This window comes from Talpa occidentalis, unplaced genomic scaffold (assembly GCF_014898055.3).
Source record: "Talpa occidentalis isolate TD23 unplaced genomic scaffold, MPIMG_talOcc4v2.1 talOcc4.8, whole genome shotgun sequence".
NCBI classification, from domain to species: domain Eukaryota; kingdom Metazoa; phylum Chordata; class Mammalia; order Eulipotyphla; family Talpidae; genus Talpa; species Talpa occidentalis.
The window spans coordinates 46106208-46127120 of NW_023605194.1; the positions used below are offsets into that span (position 1 = coordinate 46106208).

General features: G+C 38.9%; 1 protein-coding gene across 1 annotated transcript in view; it reads right to left on the reverse strand.

Annotated features, from left to right (window-relative positions):
• Positions 1-4795: 4795 nt before the first annotated feature.
• MYPN (myopalladin) overlaps positions 4796-20913 on the reverse strand; it is a 71298-nt gene continuing 55180 nt past the window's right edge. Inside the window, exons 12-19 of the mRNA XM_037495915.2 lie at positions 16457-16678; positions 15150-15299; positions 13629-13711; positions 12378-12504; positions 10526-10733; positions 8597-8762; positions 7241-7374; positions 4796-5052 (exon numbers count right to left, since the gene is read on the reverse strand). Of these exons, the coding sequence (XP_037351812.1) occupies positions 4883-5052; positions 7241-7374; positions 8597-8762; positions 10526-10733; positions 12378-12504; positions 13629-13711; positions 15150-15299; positions 16457-16678 (1260 nt within the window). The 3' untranslated portion in view covers positions 4796-4882. The remainder of the gene's footprint in view (positions 5053-7240; positions 7375-8596; positions 8763-10525; positions 10734-12377; positions 12505-13628; positions 13712-15149; positions 15300-16456; positions 16679-20913) is intronic.

Consider the following 20913-nt stretch of genomic DNA (forward strand, 5'->3'; position numbering starts at 1 on the left):
AGGAGCAAGAGAAGAGGCTGTGGTCAACAAGAAAAATTTGCACTTCTGAGTCAGCCAGTTTTTAATACTTTGCCTCACAGTCTAATTTTTTTTTTTTTTTAAAAAAAACTTCCCCAGCAGTTCTATCAATTAGAAGTTGATGAGAGAAGAAAGCAACTACATTTAAAATCCAACGCTCTTGTAAAGTTAAAAGACTCTCTCAGGTATTCAAAATTTGTTCAATTGAACTGCTTTCTTCTGAACATCAAGCCAAGCTGCACGGAACTAGCTAGAGTGAGGTCATTTTCAAGCAGGAAACAGGTCGGCAGGCCATGGGGAACGGATGTGATGGAATGGATCACAGCAGGAGTATTTCAGAACGTGGGGAAAAGCACAAAATGGCAGTAGGTACATAAAGGACCATAGACAGTCTTTAGCTTTTACACATCAGACACACAAAAAAGGAGGAGGAAGTAGTCTTTCTTACTGACCCTCTTGTCTGATTCCTGTCCTTGGGACCATAGTGTGTGTAACCTAACCGTAGTTATGCTTACTGTAACTCAGAGTCATGAGTTAAATGGGCTTTACTGGGGTCCCATAGGAATTTGGCATTGGGTGATACATGTGTGAGGAAATATAATTTGACTTTAAGGAGCCAATTGACAAGCAAACATTTGGAAGGCAACCCAATTATCATTTGAGGGTTATCCAAATAAACCTTGCCATACAAATACCAGTTTTTGACGCCTTGGGGAATTATTCTGCCTGGCACGGTCATTCAGAGCTCTAGTTATATCCACTGCTAGTCTCATGACCATTTAGTTTTTCATTGGATGCCTATGAAAGTTATGTGAGGAATAAAAAGAGAACCATACATTGAAACCAGTCCCACTATTTGGCAGTTCTGATTAAAACCTTACTTAAGGTGAAGGGTGCTGTTTCAAAAATGCAGTTTGATTTTAATGGTGTGTTTTCTTTCTTTACTTCCCCACTGATGATTCCCATTTTCCTGACTAATCAAGTTAAAGAAATCCTTCAGTTGTTTGGAGAAAAGAGGGCTTATGGGATCCATGCAACTTTTTGAAACAAAAGACCAGGTGAATTGCACCAACTTTTCTTCTTTGTTGGTCCGTATTTGTAGGTTTTTTTTTTAACTTTCTCTGGGGGCTTCCTGAATGCTACCTCTCTAATGAATGCAGCACAAAATAAGGCCAAAGTGGATGTTTATTTCTACTTTCCAGGCAGGCACTGTATGCAACCAGTAGGGAGGATGTTCTTCACCAGGACCAATAATACAACATATGCCATTAACATAACTTTGGGCCTTTCCGGGTAAGTACTGGGATGATTCCTCTTTATCTTGGCTGCTGATTGGAATCTCCAGGAAAGTTTAAAAAAAAAAATTGATGTCTATTCCACCACCCCAGAACTTATGTTCTGCGCATCAGGATTTTTAAATCGCAGCTGCTGCTTTAGACTAGTTCACTTTATATAGAAATCTCCTGACTTGAACAGAACTTTTAAATTCAATTTAGGTCAACAAATATTTGTCAAGTGCCTTGTCTGTATAAGGCACATAGCAAATTTTTGACAGTCCATACCAATAAGTAGCTAAGATTGAGTGCGGGCAGGCTGATTTAATGCAAGGGGAGAGAGAAGCAGGTATATAGAAGCTGATTTATATAAAGTCCTATGTAAAGTAATATGTTCTTCCAAACTCCAGAAATTTGCTGTAAGATTTCAAAGAAATAAGAATTATATTTGTCTGGAGTCTGGTGGAACAGAAAGTATTTCACAGCGACAGTAGCATTTGAAATGGACTTTAAGGAACTGGCAAGATTTCCATAGGTGGAATTGGGGAGAGAGCCTTTCAGGCAGAGGGAAAGCAGGAGCACATGGTTGGAGAGCATAAACATGTGTTGTTTATTCACACACTGGATGTGTTTCTTTTTAGCAATGGATGAAAAGTTTTGAGATCATACTAGAGCAAGAGTTGAATACCACAGAGCAGAACAAATGGCACATGGATTGACTCCATGAAGCCATTGAGGGTATGAAAATTGGGGAATAATATGATTGGAGCAGCACTTAGGAAAGAGAGGATCTGATGCAGAGATCTGGGCTAGAATTGAGTGAGGAGAAACAATAGCACTACTAGAAGTCTCTTATTATGGTTGAAGTCAAGAGTATTGAGGGAAATAAAGACAGTAATGAATGTCTGAGCTAAGGAACTGGAGGGGATGGAAATATAAAATAAATCATAGAGTTAGAATAACAGGATTATTCAAGTGATTGGATACAAATAATGACTTGGACACTTTATTTGAATTAGTAGGGATGTGACAGGGCCATTAATAGCAATCATTTAACTAGGTTGAATAATGGTTTATGAAAAGGAGGTGATGAATTTGATTTTGGATGTGTTGAATCCATGCGTATCTAGCAAAACTAAAATTGCTTACATAAGTATCCTTATTATAACTGAATTCCAATAGAATTCTTTAAGCGGGGCACTATTGAAATACAGCGGTTCTCAAAGGATTTGTCTCCCAGGCAGCATTTGTTAATTTCTGGAGACATTTTGGGGAGGGGCAGGAGCTGGTATGTAGTGGGTAGAGGTCAGGGATGCTGCTAACCACCCTATAATATGCAAGACATTTTTGCTAACACATTCAGCCCAGATGTCAATAATGCTAAGGTTGAGAAACTCTGTTTTAACACAATCCAGTTGTTCAAATGTCAACTGTTAGTTATATGTAGGTTAAATGGCTCCATCTAGTGGTCAAATAAAATATTTATCCCAGCTCTGTGTTCAACATGAAATGACAACAGATAAAAAAAATATTCAGAAAGTTAAGACAGAGAAGAGTATCCTTTCATGAAGTGACTATCTAGGGTTTACAGAAATAGATATGATGTGGTGTATAATGTGGATGGCACTCCTGGAGTTAGAAGGGACTCTTTTCTTAAAAGAGTTTTCATAATAAAAGGCAACACAGATACAGAACATTTTACAAGATGCATTTTGTATGAAATGCTTCCTATTTCACTACAATTGTCTGTATTTATAGTGTTGTTCTTGCATACATGAAAAAGGAAATCAAATAGTTCTGAATAATCGACTGAAATTTTTATTTCTTAAAGATGTAACCTATGATACTTTGTTTCATTAAGAAATAACGATTGAAAATAAGATGATTTTAGAGTCATGAAAAATATAACATGAAGAACACTAGCAACTTCTACTTAATAAAGAATAGCTTTGCTCTAGAAGCAGAATTCTACATGCCTTATATATAACTTCCCTACTCGACTGTAAGCTCCCTGAAGGCAGGGACAGTGTCTTATTCATATCATTTTATCTCCCACAGTCTTGGCATAACAACTTACACACAAGTCATTTTTTGAGTGAATGAATTTATTTTTATACAGGAAATCCTTGCTTTGAAATAGAGAACATTTCAAGCCTTCCTGTGCAATTAGTTTGTTCACTTGAGGAAGATGCCAGCTGAGGGTGCCTGACTCAGAACACCAGAGACTTGGGCATACAGAGCTGGCATCAGGCACCTGCAATTCATTTAACCAGTGAACCTAGAACAAACTATGCTGTGATCATCATTGTCAGGGCAGTTTTGGACTGGTGTGTGAATTGTATATTCATTCATCCAATGAATATTTATTGCATGTCTACTTGGTGCTAAATACTTTTCTAACCACTGGGGATATCACTGTGAACTTAAATTTTTAAATTTTTAAATTCTTTAAATTGGGGGGTGGGCTTTGGGTTGATGGATTAAATGTGCATAGGTCTCTTTCCTCCCATTTCCCCAGTTAGCATAATATTTTCTACATAGAAAATAGGATTTGATGAAAGATGTCAAAGTAGCCCACAGTGGTTTGTCAACTTCTACAATCACTGATGTGCTGGAGCAAGTGGAAGGCAACACTCTGCCTTCCCTCCCTCTCTTTGCACCTGTCTTCCTCACTGCCTAGATACTTTGGGGAGAGGAGAGGAGTGAGAGGGTCAGATTTTATGGGGAGAGGATGATGACTCTTACCTATTTTGCAAGTGACAATGGAAGCCAGTAGTTTTTAAAGTGACCCCACAGAAGATTTCTTTCTGGTTGGCTCTTTAGCTAGCAGCTCTTTAATACTAGAGACTAGAGATAAATAAAGTCAGAAAGAAAAAACCACTCACCATTGTATCTGAAAGAAAATGGTGCAGACAGGCTGGGGCTCTGTTTTAGCTACAGAATAAGTGCAATGAGCAATATTGAGGGTCTCAGTGAACTTTTTGTATCTCATTCACATTTTGATACCTTATTGTATGGCTCAGTACACCCAGGATAAATCATAAGCACTTCTCTACATATGTGAGTTGCATGGCATTATCTCCTAATGCTAAGTAGAAGCTGATTTAATGAATCACCAAAACTGCTACTATAGATATAATCAGTGAAAGGTGATTGACACCTCTCCATCTTTTTCCTTTGCATTGTTTGGTGAGTTCATGATGCCTAAGGTCACTATTGCCTAACTCCTCTCAGCCCAAGCATATGGCCCCTAATTGCTCCTAGCAGAGCCTAAAGGTTCCAAACACAGCAGGGGGCAGGGGAGCATGCCAACATTTTTCCCAAAGCAGTGGATGGCAACTGCATGACATCTTTGGTTCATTTGTATTGTCTTATATTTTTGCTGGAATCTTTAAAAAGGTACAACCCTGCATTTCTCCCCCAGTTGAGACTGGAAGAGTTCCCAACTGACTTACTCGAAGTACTCTTTGCTACTGGTCCAGCAGTGTGGGAACTTACTCAAATCCAGTTGCTTGGAAACCACCATGTTTGGCTTGTCCTCCTTCCCCCTTCACAGTCTGTCCCCTTACACACCAGGCACCCAGATATTCTTAAAGTTCATCACTTTCTACTACACTCCGAGAAGAGCATGAAAACACCATTGTGCTTTCTATGGAGGAAAAGGCAGAGAAAATGTCAAGTCCTTTAGTGGTGAGAGATCCGTAGCGACTGCCAGTGGGCCGGATGGACATGGGTGGTGGGATCTGCTGGTGCCACTGAGCTGGAAAATGGACCAAATGACATGTTACAATCAGCGACTACAGTCTAGCAGCACCTTGCAGGGTGCATTCTGTCTTCACTCCAACACTCCCTGTGGGACTGGGTCAAGCATTAGGATGTGCTTGGTACTTCGTTTGGCTTCCATTTCCATATGGTTCTTGTCTCCACTTTCTGAGGTGCCCCTCTTGAGAGTCAGAAATCCCATAGTTGTAAAAGAGCAATAAAAATTTCCCTGTGAAATTTCCAGGAACAGGAAAACTGGGCTGGTGACCTCTTAAACCCTTAATTTCAAAACCAATTCCTTCTAATCCAGTTAGACCTGGGTATCTGAGAAGGAAGAATGGGCAATAGTATGGTTTCTTAAAATGATTTCTTCTCATTGACCTAGCAAGGGATCTGCTAGGGGCAGTGCACACAGGATTGTGGACACTATCCTTAGGCTTGCACACGGCCTAAATGAAATATCCATTTAGGTTGTGCAGAAATTGATATAGAAATTATCAAGCAGTCTTCTCTTTAGGTTTTTTGGGATCCTTGATGTGAAGAAGGGGAAGCAACAGGTGGAGATCTACTTTTTAAGCATTGAAATACCACCTAACCATTTTTTTTTGGAACATGCTACATCTAGTCTTTAAAAAATACATTTTAGGCTGCTTATCACACAAAAGTGTTCAGCTGATTTATTACACTCCAATGTATGTCCAGTCTAGAAGGGCAGGACATGCTGCTTTTCAGGAGATAGGGGAGTTTATTCTGCCCCTTTCTCAGACAGGCAGGAAGTAGTATTGGAGGGCCTAGGGAATTTATTTTAACTAAGTCCTGCATCTTTTTCCCTCTCTCTTGAATTCCAATCGAGGAGACAGTGTCTCCCATTGTTGGTGCTGTGCAATTAGGACATGTGCTGAGAGGTGAGCCAGGACAGACTGTACTGGGAACTTGGTCTCCAGAGGGCAGGATTTGGACAAGAGTCATCAGTTTCAGATCTTACTGGTACAGTTTCTTAGTTGGTGACCTACTTCCTTCTGACTTGGTGAAGTGTGTGAAATGGTTAAGGGAACTAGCCTAGTCTGAAAAACATCACTGGCCTCTCTATTCCTGTAATTCTCCCAGGGAAAAGAATTTTAGAGTCAGTTTTCCTCATTGTTGAATTTCTTTTTGAGTCTGAGGCTAAGGGAATGGAAACAGAAAGCTATATATTTCCTCCAAATATTAGACATAGGGAAAACAAAAGGGTAAGACCCCTCCTTGGTACTAAAAAAGGGGTATACCTGGTGTGTACTTACAAATAGCAGGATCCTCTGGTTCTAGACAGTTACTCTTATTTGTTATTTTGGTTAATATTATTAGTAATGAAAAACAAACCTATTAAGTCAACCAATCATTTTTTTTTTAAAGGGATCACTCTTTGGGTTAAGGAAAATGTCTCAAAAAAAAAAAAAAAAAACAACAACCCAGTTGATGTTAAAATTATAGAGGAGAGGCATAGAGTATACAAATATAGCAATAAAGATTAATTTTGCTAAATCTTTTTGATTAAGAACATGACTCAAAGACTAACAATGAAAAAAACTGGGTTTTCTTCTGAACTGTAGTTACTAACCTCTCTGGATCTCAGTTTCCTCAGCATTTAAATGAAGGTAACAACAACTACAACTACAATAATCTCATGGGTTTTGGGAGGATCGAAGTGTACAATTTTATAAATTACAGGTCACTATACAAATGCTATTTTATTTTTTTTTTAAAGGCTGCTCTCTATTTATTAGTCTGACTGTGGGACTGGGGCAATAAATATTTGTGGAATAAATGAACAAATGAATGGTACTGTAAAAGTTCTGCTGTATGGAGATATAGCTGGGAGGACATGCCAGGAGAAGTTGGCCCAGAGGGTGGCCCATGGAGTGAGGAGACAGCAGAGACAGCATGAAGGTGCTGGATGATCAAAGCCCAAGCAGAAGTAGTTGTAATTCCTAATATTGTAAACCCTCTTTTGGAAGAAGGTCAAGCTCACGGTAACACATAAAAGTACACAAGCTCCTAGGGACAAGGATGAAATGACTTTAAAAATCCATCTCTTAAGCATCAAGATATAATATAACCAGTTCATTTAGGGAAACATACTATAGCTATCCTTTGGAAAGAAAGCTTTCTAAGCTGCCTGTCACACGCCACTGTTGCCATTACACTACCGTATATATCCAGCCTGGCGGTGCACGACACGATGCCGACTTCATTCTTGGCTGACAGCGTGTACCATCCAGCATCTGACTTCTTGGCTGGCTGAATGAGGAGGCAGACGTAGCCTGTTGCATCCTGGTGCATACTGGAGAAAGAAAGAATATATGCGCTTTGTATCTGGAGGCAGAAAAGACTTAAGATTCGGGAAAACTCTTCAGTGCTGTGCTTGCCCTCCCTTCTATGACCCCAAGGGGAAGAAAGCAAGCATAAGAGCCAAAAAAAAAAAAAAAAAAAAAAAAAGCAAAAATTAATGTGGTGGAGCTATAACCTCTTCTTGCCCTCACCATGGACCCAGTTCTTCTGGAGTTATTCTCACACCCTTGTCACAAGCAAAGTCCAGAAAAATCTCTTTTCTAAACTAGATTGGAAATTTCAATAAGGATTTTGTCAGGAGGAAGCAATGGAAAAGTAGGCCAAAGTGAGGGGTAGATGAGCTGATAGCATGAAGAGGGTATACCCTAATGTGACCAGCAGGGCTTGTGTGCTATTTAGTTTCGTAAGCTTCAGGAACAAATCACAATCCTCTTTCCTTTTATTTTCTCTAAAAAAATTTTCCACCTTGGCTGTATATTGCCATCCTAGATAATTATATCAGAAATTCAGGCTGGTGTTAACTTTAGAATAGAGGACTCTGTTCTCGCCTGTTTTGCCAAAGAAAAATCCTGACCTATATATATACACGGACTTCTTAAATGCCAAAAATCTGTAAAAGCCAACAGATACAACAGCCCCTGGGATAAATTCAGTGTACTGTAAAGAAATCATTTTCAGGAGAAATTTTTGTACACAAGCTGCTTTTGTTTGTTTGCTCTCTTGTGGCACAAAGCCAAATGGCAAAAAATTAAGGATGGTCTAGGGAAATCAATCAAGGCATTGTCCTGAAGAAACTGGATCCTTGAAGTTACTTAAAATACCAATGAAGTAGTGATGGGTGGGGAAGGAGGGCTGTGCTCCCTTTTCCTTGTTTATTTTGCTTTATTTTATTTGAACTTTTTACTATCAAAGAGGTTTTTCTAGGTACTAATTTGATGCATCACACGTGACAAAAAATAAGCAGGATCTTCAAAAATTGCTCATCTATTTTCAATTTAAAACTTAAGGTTTTAAAGCTGTGGGACATCCATATAATGAACTACCTCTCAGCAACAAAATGGCATACATTTTTGATCTGTATAGTAACATGGACGGAGCTCAAATGTATTGTGCGAAGTGAACGAAGCCAGGTTCAAAGGGCGACAGACTTATGGGGCTGGCCCAACAAGCTCTGCTGAACTTGGGAGTCCCTGTGAATGTGAGTGCGTTTGTACCTGACCCTCCCTCTGGTAAAGGGGATGGTCTCGTTGTCTTTCTTCCAGAAGAACACAGGCGGAGGCATGCCTATCACTCGACACTCCAGCCTCACCGGGTGACCTTCGGGAACACCACAGTTCTGCAGTTTTTCCAGGATCACAGGCGCTTTCTTCACCTCTTTGGCTGAAGGAGAGAAGGGCCACTTTTGTTTAAATAGCTGGTTCCTTGGGGTTCATGCCTCGAACAAAATACAGTTCTGGAATTTAGCAGAGTGGACACCCGCCATCTTGCTTCCTTTTCAAAACACTTGTCATGATTCAGTAAAGAACACTGCTTGATAAACACTCCAGAAATTATTTTAAAAGAAATGAGGAAACCATGCCCGCATATCCTATAAGAGACAATGCTCAAGCACCTGGATGCCAACAATGGGGTGTAAATAGTAGGTGTAAAATTAAAGGGGTCTCTGATGGCTCAGCAGTACATTTTGAGAAAGTGTATTTTATGTACTAAGTATCTTTTCTCTTTTTACAGAATTTCATTGTGAGAAGATATACTAATTATCCTTCAACTTTTTATTTTGAAATATATATTTTTAAAGATTTATTTATGCATACAAGAGCTGGGATACAGGCCAGAGATGTGGGGGGTGAGAGGATTCACCAGAGACAGAACGGGGAACAGAACAGGGAGATAGACTGAAATACACTGCTGAGGGGAGCAGCGGGGGTGTCAGGAGAGGTCTGCTGCACCATGTGGGTTGCTCCCTGGCAGGCCGGGGATCGAAATCATGCTGCAGAGGCAGCAGATTACTTCATAATACAGTGCTTAACCCCTTGCACCACCAGGGAGGCCCTATTTTGAAATATTTTATAGGGTCAGAAAAGTTGAAAGTACGCTATTAAAAAAAAGTGCAAATGATACTTTTCCCCTCCCAGAAGCAAAGAAGGTAAAGAGTCCTTATATCTCAGGTTCCAGAGTCAATACTTCAGCAAAACAGCGGGAAAAAAGCAAAAGGCTCCAATCAATGTACTCTGGCAGAATGAACTTTCCCTACTCTGCTGGGAAAAAAGAAGTGAGAAAAAGAAAAAGATACATGAGGGAAATGGCCACTAGCCTACAGCAAGGATCAGCATGCGGAGGCCACCCTGATTTCCTTCAAGAACCACAACTGGGAGATAGCAGGAGAAGAAGCCTCATGCTCAGACTCACACATTCTGAAATCTAATTTTGGCTGGATCACAGTCCCTGAGGGCTGGCACCTTGGGGTGATAATGGCTTGTTCTTCTCTGTAGGATTACAGTGTTTTGTTCATCCTCTTATAAGGTAAAGATTCCTGGTCAAGTTATCAATTTCACATTTGCTGAGAACCTTCCATGATCCAGAGACTGAGCCAGACACTGGACATGCACAGAACAAATTAGAATCTCTGACTGTAGAACATTCGCTGTCTCTTCTTGATTGCAAAAGATTAAATAATATCACAGAAGGCTGTGAGTGCTCTAAGAGTCTCCCCTTTTCTTTCTCCATTATGTCTAAGTGATGATAGCACTTAATTAAGTCTGAATTAAGTCTAAGACAGAGTAGTAGTTTGCTAGACAAAGAAGGCCCTTGAAGCATGGAAGTTTTGCTTGGGGATTGGGGAAGAGCCTGGTGTGATGAACTATAGAGAAAGTGACCTGAATTTAGTGATAGTCAATTAACTAATTGATTACCTGATTGATTATTATAGTGATTCCCATTTATTGCATGCATATTATGCATAAGGTACCATATTATATTGTTAACTTGCTGATGTGTCTTTGAAGGCAATGTAAGAAATAGGATCCTTGCTACAGTGAAGGAGAAACTGAGATTGGATGGGGGGAGCAATGGACTAAGGAATTCTGTCAGAGGTTCTGCATACTTGGGCAATAACTTTAGGGGGTCCCACCTGCAAACCTTACCTACTACAGTGAGCTCCAGACTAAAGGAATTCTGCCCAGTTTTGTTGGTGGCAACACATGTGTAGGTCCCGGCATCGCGTTGAGTGAGTGGGTCAATGAGCAGAGAGTGGACTCCAGTCTCCCTGATCAGCATCTTGTGGGAGGTGTCTGGCAGCACAGGTTGGCCATTGAGCAGCCAGGTCAGCTCCGGGGGTGGTAGGCCACTCACCTAACAAACGACAGGGCAGCTGAAGCAAATGACAGGTTGACAACAGGCAGATTTATTTGGCAGTTGAATGCTTCATCTTTGCTAGGTGCCAAATAGTAAGAGAAAACATGGGTGGTGAACCTCTCTCTGCAAGGCATCAGGACAACAGGGGTCTGGATGAATTCCTTATGAATTGAAATCATATAGTATTTTGACCCCAACTGAGGTCATGATTAGAATAAATAAGAAATAAGAAGCTAAATAGATAAAAGAGACCTGAAGCATTGGTTTCAGAAATGGTATGTTTCTAAAAAGCAACAGGCAGCCAAGAGAAAGGGCAGATATTAAATTAGTGTTTTCACTGTGTATTATAATCATATGGGAGTAGCTCATGGTTAAAAGCGGAAGAAGTAACAATCAACCCCAAATATGATTTTGACAGCCTTTGGGAGAGCAAGAATCACCTAGAAAATTGAACTCTACAAATGCTTAACTGCAAGTTTTTACTAATTTTTTAAAAAAGATTTATTTATTTATGCATATAAGAACTGGGGTGTAGGCCAGAGGTGTGGGAGGTGAGAAGATTCATCAGAGACAGAGTGGAGAGCTGAACAGGTGGATCTACTGAAATACACTGCTGAGGGGAGCAGCAGGTGAGACAGGAGAGGTCTGCTGCACTATATGTGGGTTAACTCCCTGGTGGGGAATCAAACTCATGTTGCAGTGGCTGGTGATAGCTTGATAGTGGTGTATCTTTAATCCCTGCACCACCAGGGAGGCCCAAGTCTTTACTAATTTGAGCTAATTTTCCATAGTATTTTGCATTTTTGTCTGGAGCAGAAGGGGTGACTTAGGTTTCTCTTTATAATGAGAGATACCTACACTATTCTATCAAATCTTGTTTTTGGTTAAAGAATTAGAATTTAAAATAGCTAAAGGTCATGGATGCTAATTAGTATGAGAAGTCAGCTTGTTTTCATAAATTGTCTTGGAGTCATCTTTTCATAACTAAACATTTTTTAAAGGCCATACCTTCTAATGATTTACTCCAAGGATGCAAAAAATCACACTTTTGGTTTACTAGTAATAAAGAATTTGCAGGTATTCCATATAGAAAGTGTCTGAAATATATTACTTATTTGGTTGTCTTTTACAAATGCAGTTAATTTGATACTGTAGATACGTAATTTTTTATTAATATTAAAAAGAGTTAAAAATTTCATGAACTACTGTTGTCTGGCATTAAATATTCCAAAAGAGATTTGTGGGAAAAAAATTATCTCTCTCTCAAAGAATGCCATACAGGGCCTCCCCTGGAGGCACAGCGGTTGAGCTCTGGGCTGCAAAGCTGCCTGCAGCTTCTGCAGCACTGGTTCGATCCCCGGCCACCAGCAAGAGTCCCACATGGCACACAGACCTCTCCTGCCTCCCACTGCTCCCCTCAGCAGTGTACTTCGTCACTCTGCCTGTTCTACTCTCCGCTCTGGCTCTGGTGAATTCTCTCACCTTCCCGTGCTTCTGACTGTACCTAGTGCTTGTATAAATAAATAAATAAATCTTAAAAAAAAAAAGAATGCCACATATAACACAAACAAATAATAAGGACAAGCAAACAAAAACAAAACATCAACAGATTTTGAAACAAGGATGGTTGCTACATTGTACCTTACAGTCCAGTCGACAGAGGCGCCCCTCATGAGCTACCATGTCCCCAGGAGCCTGTAGAAAATGTGGTCGATAAAAGCGTTCCTGAATGGGCTCTTTGTCTTTTTCTTGTACTCGGGACCTTCCCCTACAACAAGCATATTCCAGCATTAAATGTTGAAACCAATTTACTAAGTTATGGCATTTGGCACATAGGCAAGAGTATGGAGCCCAGAGAAAAGATATTTGGGGTGGGATGCTGGTGGGAAGGGAAAGAAGGTTGTTGGGCCATAAACAAATAATAAATAATGGGGTGGAGCTGATGTAAAAACAAAGTGGTAGGCATATCGTACACTGTAGGATTATCTTGTGAGGTCTGTAATAAAACAAACAGGCTTTAGCTTCTTTATTTCTGAAGTCATTCTGGGCTAAGTGACTCAGTTCCCCTTGCCTTAGGTTTGACCAGTTGTTCAAGTTTCCAAATAAACAAATAAATCAGTATTCAATCTGAACCTCAAATGACAGCCAAAAGAAAAGTCCTGTTTATTACTCAGAACAAGTTAGCTGCAATCCCTGTGTCTCTGAGTAATAAAATTTAGCCTAGCTATAAATTAGACCATTAAAGGTGACCATGAACTTCAACTAGTTAAGATTGACCAACAGTAACAGCTGTTCTTAAAGAAAAAAAAATAAAGAAGGTGTAGTTGCAATGGTGGTGAAATAGCGTATCTGAAACATGGGTCACTATTTTTGTTCCTTTGCTAAGTCAAATTTAATTCATCCATGTCAACAACTAAGGAATGCTTTGCTAAGACTTTGTGGCACCATAAGACTCAAGGGAAAGCCAGACTCTTTCTTAGTGGTTTGTAAAATCAGAGAGGAAGAAAGCCAATTACTATATTGGAAACAACAAAAGCAACAAAAATAATCTATGTACATATAAAACATCAATGGTTTCTGTTTTATTAAAGCAAAGGTGATTATTTATTTTGTGCATAAATACCCCTATAGATTTTGAACCATTAAAAGTGTACTGTAGACAAACGTACTGTGTTTATGAATCACCTGGGCATCTTATTAAAATGTGGATTCTGATTCAGGAGGTCTTGGAATTCTACATGTGCAACCCATTCCTAGGTAAATGTTGATGCTGAAGTTCCCAGGAGGACTACACTTTAAATAACAGTTTGTACTTTGAACTTCAGTGCTCATTGTGGTGGGCGGGTGGGTACTTGGGAGGGGCTAGAGAAGAGAGATTCTTATTGTCTTTACCTGTGAGACTGGCTATCAGATGTTAGTCTACTTCGAATGGGCAAGCTTTGTACCATCAAGTGGCCAGAACAGCTGATTCTCCCCTGAGAAACAGAAAATAAATACGATTAAAATAAGAATTCCACATTTTCCCAATTTATAGACATTTTTCCAGGTTAGAACATTATGAATATTTTGGCTAACTAATTGGGAGTTTTTCTTTTGGGGATGAAAACAATATAACTCAAATGACTGTTAATATTTCAGCAGGAGGGATTTTTAAGGATATTGTGATGACTTTCATTTTTAAGAAAAAATAAACCAAGCACAAATATAAACAAATTGGAATTCTCAGAGTAGGTCTCTTTTTCTCCCTGGCTGCCTGAAGATCCACTGTCATTATGAATGCCATCTTAACTATTTGGACTGGATATTCATGACCAACTGACTGCTTCAGTGGAAACAAATGGTCATTGACGTCCTTCACCCTGAAAAGGCAACAGTACTTAGAACAGAAATTCGGGAAAAGCTGCCTAAAATGTATAAGCCCACTGCTGATGTCATCTCTGTATTTGGCTTCAGAACCCATTTTGGAGGTGGCAAGACAACTGGCTTTGGCATGATTTACGATTCCTTGGATGATGCAGAGAAAAATGAACCCAAACATAGACTTGCAAGACATGCCCTATATGAGAAGAAAAAGACCTCAAGAAATCAGTGAAAGGAACACAAGAACAGAATGAAGAAAATCAGGGGGACTGCTAAGGTCAATGTTCGTGCTGGCAAAAAGAAGGAGCAAAGATTCTGCAGTGACTTTATCTGCATCTGTGGTGATCGTGCAGATTTTTTACGAGAGGATTAATAAAACTTATGTATCTGTTTGAAAAAAATTTCTGAATTCTTGTGCTTTTAATATTCTCTATATCCATATGCAGGGAGCATGGACAAGTATTTTTATGCTTTCCTCAATAGAGATAATCTTAAAAATTACCATTTTAATAGGAAGAGTGGATGAGAATAGAAATTGTAGTTCTGCACTTCCTATTCTAGTAGTAGTTGAAGATATTTATTTACCATGTCTTTTGGGGGAATTTTAAGTCTTAACCTAATTCAGAAAAGGAAAATGAAAATTATAGCTTTCCAATTTTACTTAAAAAAAGGATATTTTGCATGTGATATTCACAAGTCATTATATGAAGTAATTTGCTTGTTCGTTAAAGACAAAAAACAATAAATCATTCTTTGATCGAATGATCCATTGATGTCTAGAGAGTCAATGAATTGATAAGCACAAGGTTTAGCCCAATAGGTCTGGGGATGTAAACACAGTGAGTAGAGGCTATTGATTTCCTTTCACAATGGCAGAAGGGTTGAATGTCTGACCCATTAGTGGCTAACTGGTCTTTTAAGTTGTGATACTGTGCGCCAGTTACACACAATCACAATGCTTCTCTTTCATTTTCCTCAGCAATCCTTAGTAACTTGCACTGCTCATTCACAATGACATCAACTGCTCCTTCCTCAAAGTGCCTGCGTCTCCACCTGGGGGTTGGCAGCCATGATGGTATAGTTGCCGTCGTCATCACTGGTGGTGGATTCAATGTGCAGTGAACAAGTCCCATCTCCTTCTCGCCTCATTTTGCAGCGCCCATTTCTCTTTGAAATCTGCTTCCCATCTTTAAACCAGTAAACCTGAAATAAAAGTTAAGCAAATAAAACACAGTTTTATACATCTGTAGAGGAAAATGAAGAAGGGAGTAGGGTGAGGCAAGGGCTAATCGCCATCTCTACAAGTGATCCATCCCTTACAGAGCACCTAGGGAAAAATTATAAAACTTATGAAACATGACAGTATAGTATGCTCCTCCACTTGTGATATAGAATATTTAAGTTAACCATGCTATATAATTTAGGACTGAGATAAAGCTTTTGACTATTTTTATCAATCTTCACAATTATTTAAAAGTTACCCCAAGAACTCTATATATCTTAAGAGACAAAATAATGAAATACAGGAGGCTGAATCTTTTTCCATTACCCTATTTACAAGTTCAAGTGTTCTGGAGTCACAGATCTAAGGGCTAGGCTAGCTCACCTTGCTCAAAAGGATAGTATGGTTTATTGTATAGCAAATGGAATGAGACCAGGATTCACTTGCTAAATTTCTCATCTAACTGAAATTTAAGTATGTATTTCATGGAAGTTCCCCATATATCAAGGGCATCTCTCAAAGACAGAATGGGTGGGAATAAAGTACTGGTTGTAGCTGCCCTCCTCTACATTTCCTAGGAACCTAGCCACACATGATAACATCATGTCTGTGACAGCAGAGTGGAGAGATTTCAGCCATACCCAGTGTAAATCCTTCTTTCAGTTGACTGCCAAAAAATCCGGTGACTCATAAAATTTTTCAGCAGCCAACGATAACGACATGACATTTTCAGCATTTGCCAGCCTAATAGTAATGGTATAAAAATAGCCCACTTTGTAAAATGACAGGCACTGTGGATATTCAGTAGATGCAAAATAGAGAGAAAAATAACAATTTGGTGATTTTGATGGTTGAGGGAATCAATAACCCAAAATAGAGGATCATGACTAAGAAATGTATTTTAAACTTTTATTAAAATTCTAACTTACTCAAAAGACCAATTTATTTTTGCCTATTTAATGACTCTATTCCTGACTGTCTCTTTTTTTAGTCAAATTATCTGGATTTTGTTCATTTTCTGATATTGGTTTTCATTCCCTCAGTAGATACTTGACTAGAGCCTGATAAAACTTTCTGGAAGGCATTGTCTATAATTCTGTGCTGTTGGCTGGCCAACAGGAGGGTCACCTTCCCCTACCTTTGGAACAGGTATCCCAACAATTTTGCAGATGAATGTGACTGGAGAGCCTTCTGTAACCCGGAAGTGCTTGAGTCGTTTGTCAAAGATAGGAGCAATACACTTGCCCGTAGGGATCTCATCATGTTGGATTTCATCATCAGATTCATCAACAGGGGTCCGTTCCAAGCGAAACTCTATTTCATTCATCAACCTCTGCTCAAAGTTTGAAATTTTGTACTCCTGTCAAAATGGCAACATGTTTCAATTTCAATTTCCATGAGTGAGGAAGAAGGTGTCTATCAGTGTAATTTGAGGATGCAACTTTTCAAGATTCAGATGTTAGATTTTTAGCATGGAACCCCCAATAAAAGAGATATGTTCCACTCCCAGGTCCTCCCCATGGAGCACTAAAGGAGATTTCAGCGTCTCTACTAAAATCCCAAACTGCCTTAGTGAATCCTGATTCCTCACCTTGAGCCTGGAGCCCCAGAAGAATCCTGTAGGGAATGGAATGAAGATGGAATGTAATTTCCATAACTGCTATAAGCGTCCAATTTAATATGCAGAACGGCCTATTTAGCTTTGGCAAAGCTTTTCTGAACTTCATTCTGAGGCATGCCTATGTCACTAATTTCCTATCTCTATCAGACCTTCTCATCTGCTGGGAAAAAAACCTGTCTTGACTAAATCAATTGCCTTGATTGCATTACTCTGCTCTTCTCACAACAAAACTATTTCAGATAATGTTCTTTTGTTATAGGATCATTTCCTTATCTATTCTCTTGCTAACCTGTTCCAATTAGGCTTATTCTTATAGTTCCACTGAGATTACTGTTGTCAGGGTCTCCAAATTTGCCAAATTCAATAGTCATTTATCTGTTCTTATCATTTCTGACCTCTCAGCATCATTAGACAGAGTTCTACCTTTTCCTTTTTGAAATATTTTCTTCTGTTGGTTTCCATGAGACCATGCTGGTTTTCCTTCTCTTTCTCTAGGTGCTCTTTCTCAGTCCAGTCTCCATTGTTAGCTCCTACTCCTTGGTAGGTAATCTCACAGTTCCAGATACTTTTTGTATGTTGACAACTCCCAAATTAACATTTCCAAACCTGGTCCTTACCCCAAACTCATATATCCAGTAATCTGCTCACATTATGTGGTTCATATACCCAACAATATGCTCTACATCACTTGCTAGGTGCCTAATGGGGACCTCAAATTTAGTATAGTCCAAATAATACACACTTGATTTCTGATTTCCAGAGATGTTCTTCCCCATCTCAGGAATAGTGAATGTACCACTATTCATCCACACTGGTTAAGCCAGTGTTTCTCATACTGTGTATGGTGAAAACTAAGTTCTGAAAATTTTCAAGCTATATTTTGGTAAAATAAAGTAAAAATGAATTATATATAAATATATACAATGAAAATGCAAGAAAATATATAAATATAAACTATAAACATGCACATATATGTATAAGTGTAAATATAAAAGGCATGTAAAAGTGTTATGATTTGTAATACTTTGCTTTATAATAAAAGTGTTATGATTTATAATAAACTTTGCTAAATTTCCATAAAATTTTCTTAATGGTTATTCTCAATTCTGTATTTATCTCATGGTGTAAAGGTCTTGCAGACTGCCACAGGTCCTCAGACCACACTTTGAGTATGCTAAGTTGAACCCTAAATTTAGAACTTACCCTGGATTCCTCTTCCTCCCTCTCTTTGCCATGCTCTATCAAGCTTAAATGTTGCCTCCCTAAAACAGTCTTCTCAGACCACTTTACCTAAGATAACTCTCCATTCTAATTCTCTACATAATACTTGTTGCTTTTTAGCATTTTGCCTGCTTGTTTATTGAGAGATCCAGTATTTCTAGCACTAGAACATTAACTCCACAGAAGCAGAGATCTTGTTTGTCTTGCTTCTCTCTCTATCAACAGCACCTGGATTAGTGAATGCCTGGGCAGGTGTCAATGAGTACCCGAAGAATGAGGGAATGCATGAATGACATGGGGCAATCACTTGTTCCAATACTACCACATCTTTGAGGAATCTGGAACTATGTGCTTGGGATGGGAGTGAAGTCTTTGGTTAAACTTGTGACTCTAGTTAACCACAATTGTATGACTTAGATGGGTGGAGATGGTATTAGAATGCTCTTGAAATAGCATTTGAAAACATATGGCTAATATGCATCTGCCCCTAGATATAGACAGAGTAAGGATTCATGTGTTCCCCATCACATCAGCCATGACCTCTAGCTACTGTCTTACACATGTTATCACCTGAATCTGTGTAGAACTAGAACTTAGGAAACATAGAAATCAGGTGTTTCTTGGTTTGAATTTCCTTTTTTTTTTTTTTAAAGATTTATTTATGCATACAAGGGTACAGGGATACAGGCCAGAGATGGGGGGAGGGTGAGAGGATTCACCAGAGACAGTGGGGAACAGAACAGGCAGATTGACTGAAGTACACTGCTGAGGGGAGTAGCAGGTGAGACAGGAGAGGTCTGCTGTGCCATGTGGGTTGCTCCCTGGCCAGCCGGGGATCGAACTCATGCTGCAGAGGCTGTGGCTTGCTTCATAGTGTGGTGCTTAACTCCTTGTGCCACCAGGGAGGCCCTGGTTTGAATTTCTTGGAGCCAATTTTAAATTTGCCCCTCTCAGTCACATTTCAGACTGAATAAGCAAAATAAATTCACAGCTCTTTCAGTACAGAAAAACTGATTACTCTCCAGTTAAGCTTATTATTTTTTTTAAGATTTATTTATTTATGCATATAAGAGCTGGGGTGTAGGCCAGAGGTATGAAAGGATGAGAGGATTCACCAGAGACAGAGTGGGGAACAGAACAGGCAGATATACTGAAATACATTGCTGAGGGGAGCAGCAGGAGGGACAGGGGAGGTCTGCCTCACCATGTGGGTTTCTCCCTGGCTGGGGATCAAACTCATGCTGCAGTGGCTGTGGATAGCTTCATAGTGCTAAGACTTAACCCCTTCCACCACTAGGGAGGCCCTTTAAGCGTATTAATTTTTAATTAGATAATTCAAACCAGTTGAAGTGAAAGATTATTCACTTCTAATACACAACCTAATTTACTTTAAAAGTATTGAGACTATTTTCAACATTATAGGTGATTTTTAGAAGTTAATAATTAAAGCTTCCAACTATACACAGATGAGGTTGAACTAAATGAAATCATTTCTATATGTCAAAAATGGTAGAAAAGCAGCAATTTCATATGATTCAACTTTGTATTTCACAATGACTGTATTTTCCATGGATGCATTAAATGAGTCCACCCACACATTTGATATTTCCCTTTGTCTTGCCAGTTTAAAATCACATGGGGCACATATATTTCTTCTTTGTTAAATTGCATTCATGCTTTAAATTGATATATTTTTTCCTTTTAACAAATTTGTTTATTTTCTAGATACTTGGGAGTAAAACCAGCAAGTCATTTTATTTCTTCACCTTGTGAGATAGGTGCTAAATAGTATTTTATTAGTTTTTAAATTACATTCAGAAAGAATAACTCATATAGCTCTCAAGCCCCTCATATAGACCCCAGAATCCAAGAAGCCCCAGGGTTTTTTTTTTTTTTTTTTTTGTGAGGCTAGCCTTCTATGGCTTGTTGTTTCAATTTAAGTCCCCAAATTCCCAGTCCATTCTATTCCACTGCTAGCCACTATTTATATGGACTCCTGCTTTAAGCTAAAAAACCTCCAGAGGTCCTTCTACTGCCTGACTTGTAAGGCTGGTAATTTCCTGGCTAATTACATTGTCAGAATAGTTCTAGGAGGAAATGAATTTCTGAGATTCTATTTTGAAAATATGAACTAATTTTTCCAAGAATTATTGTCATGCATGATAGTAAGGAATGATTATATTATATTTCAGGAATACAGTGAGTCACATATATAGCTTTTTAAAAATATTTTACATAATTCTTACATCATTTTTCATCTTTGCACAATGTATGCATTTTCATTTTGGTTGCACATATATAGCTTTTAAATGCCTGCCTGAGAATATGAATGTCCCTTTGTCTTCATGTTTTCCAAACAACTAATTTTAGGGACTTGATATTATCCAACAGGGGCCTGATTTTATAGAATTTATAAATATTTGAACTGATTTAAAAAAAAAAAACTACAGAAGCAAAATGATGAAAATATGAATATTTTGTCATACTATAAATGTTTACATATTGGTTATATATTTATTATTTCACTAGTACTACATATTGGGAAGTGATGAAAACAGAACACTCAATGAGTTATTTAAAATAAACTGTTCATTTGGCCTCCCTGGTGGCCTAGGAGTTAAGTCTCAGCTCTATCAATGCTAAGGCCTGAGTTCGTTCCCCCAGCCAGGGAACTGACCCACATGGTGGAGCAGACCTCTCCTGTCTCACCCATTGCTCCCCTCAGCAGTGTATTTCAGTAGATCTGCCTGTTC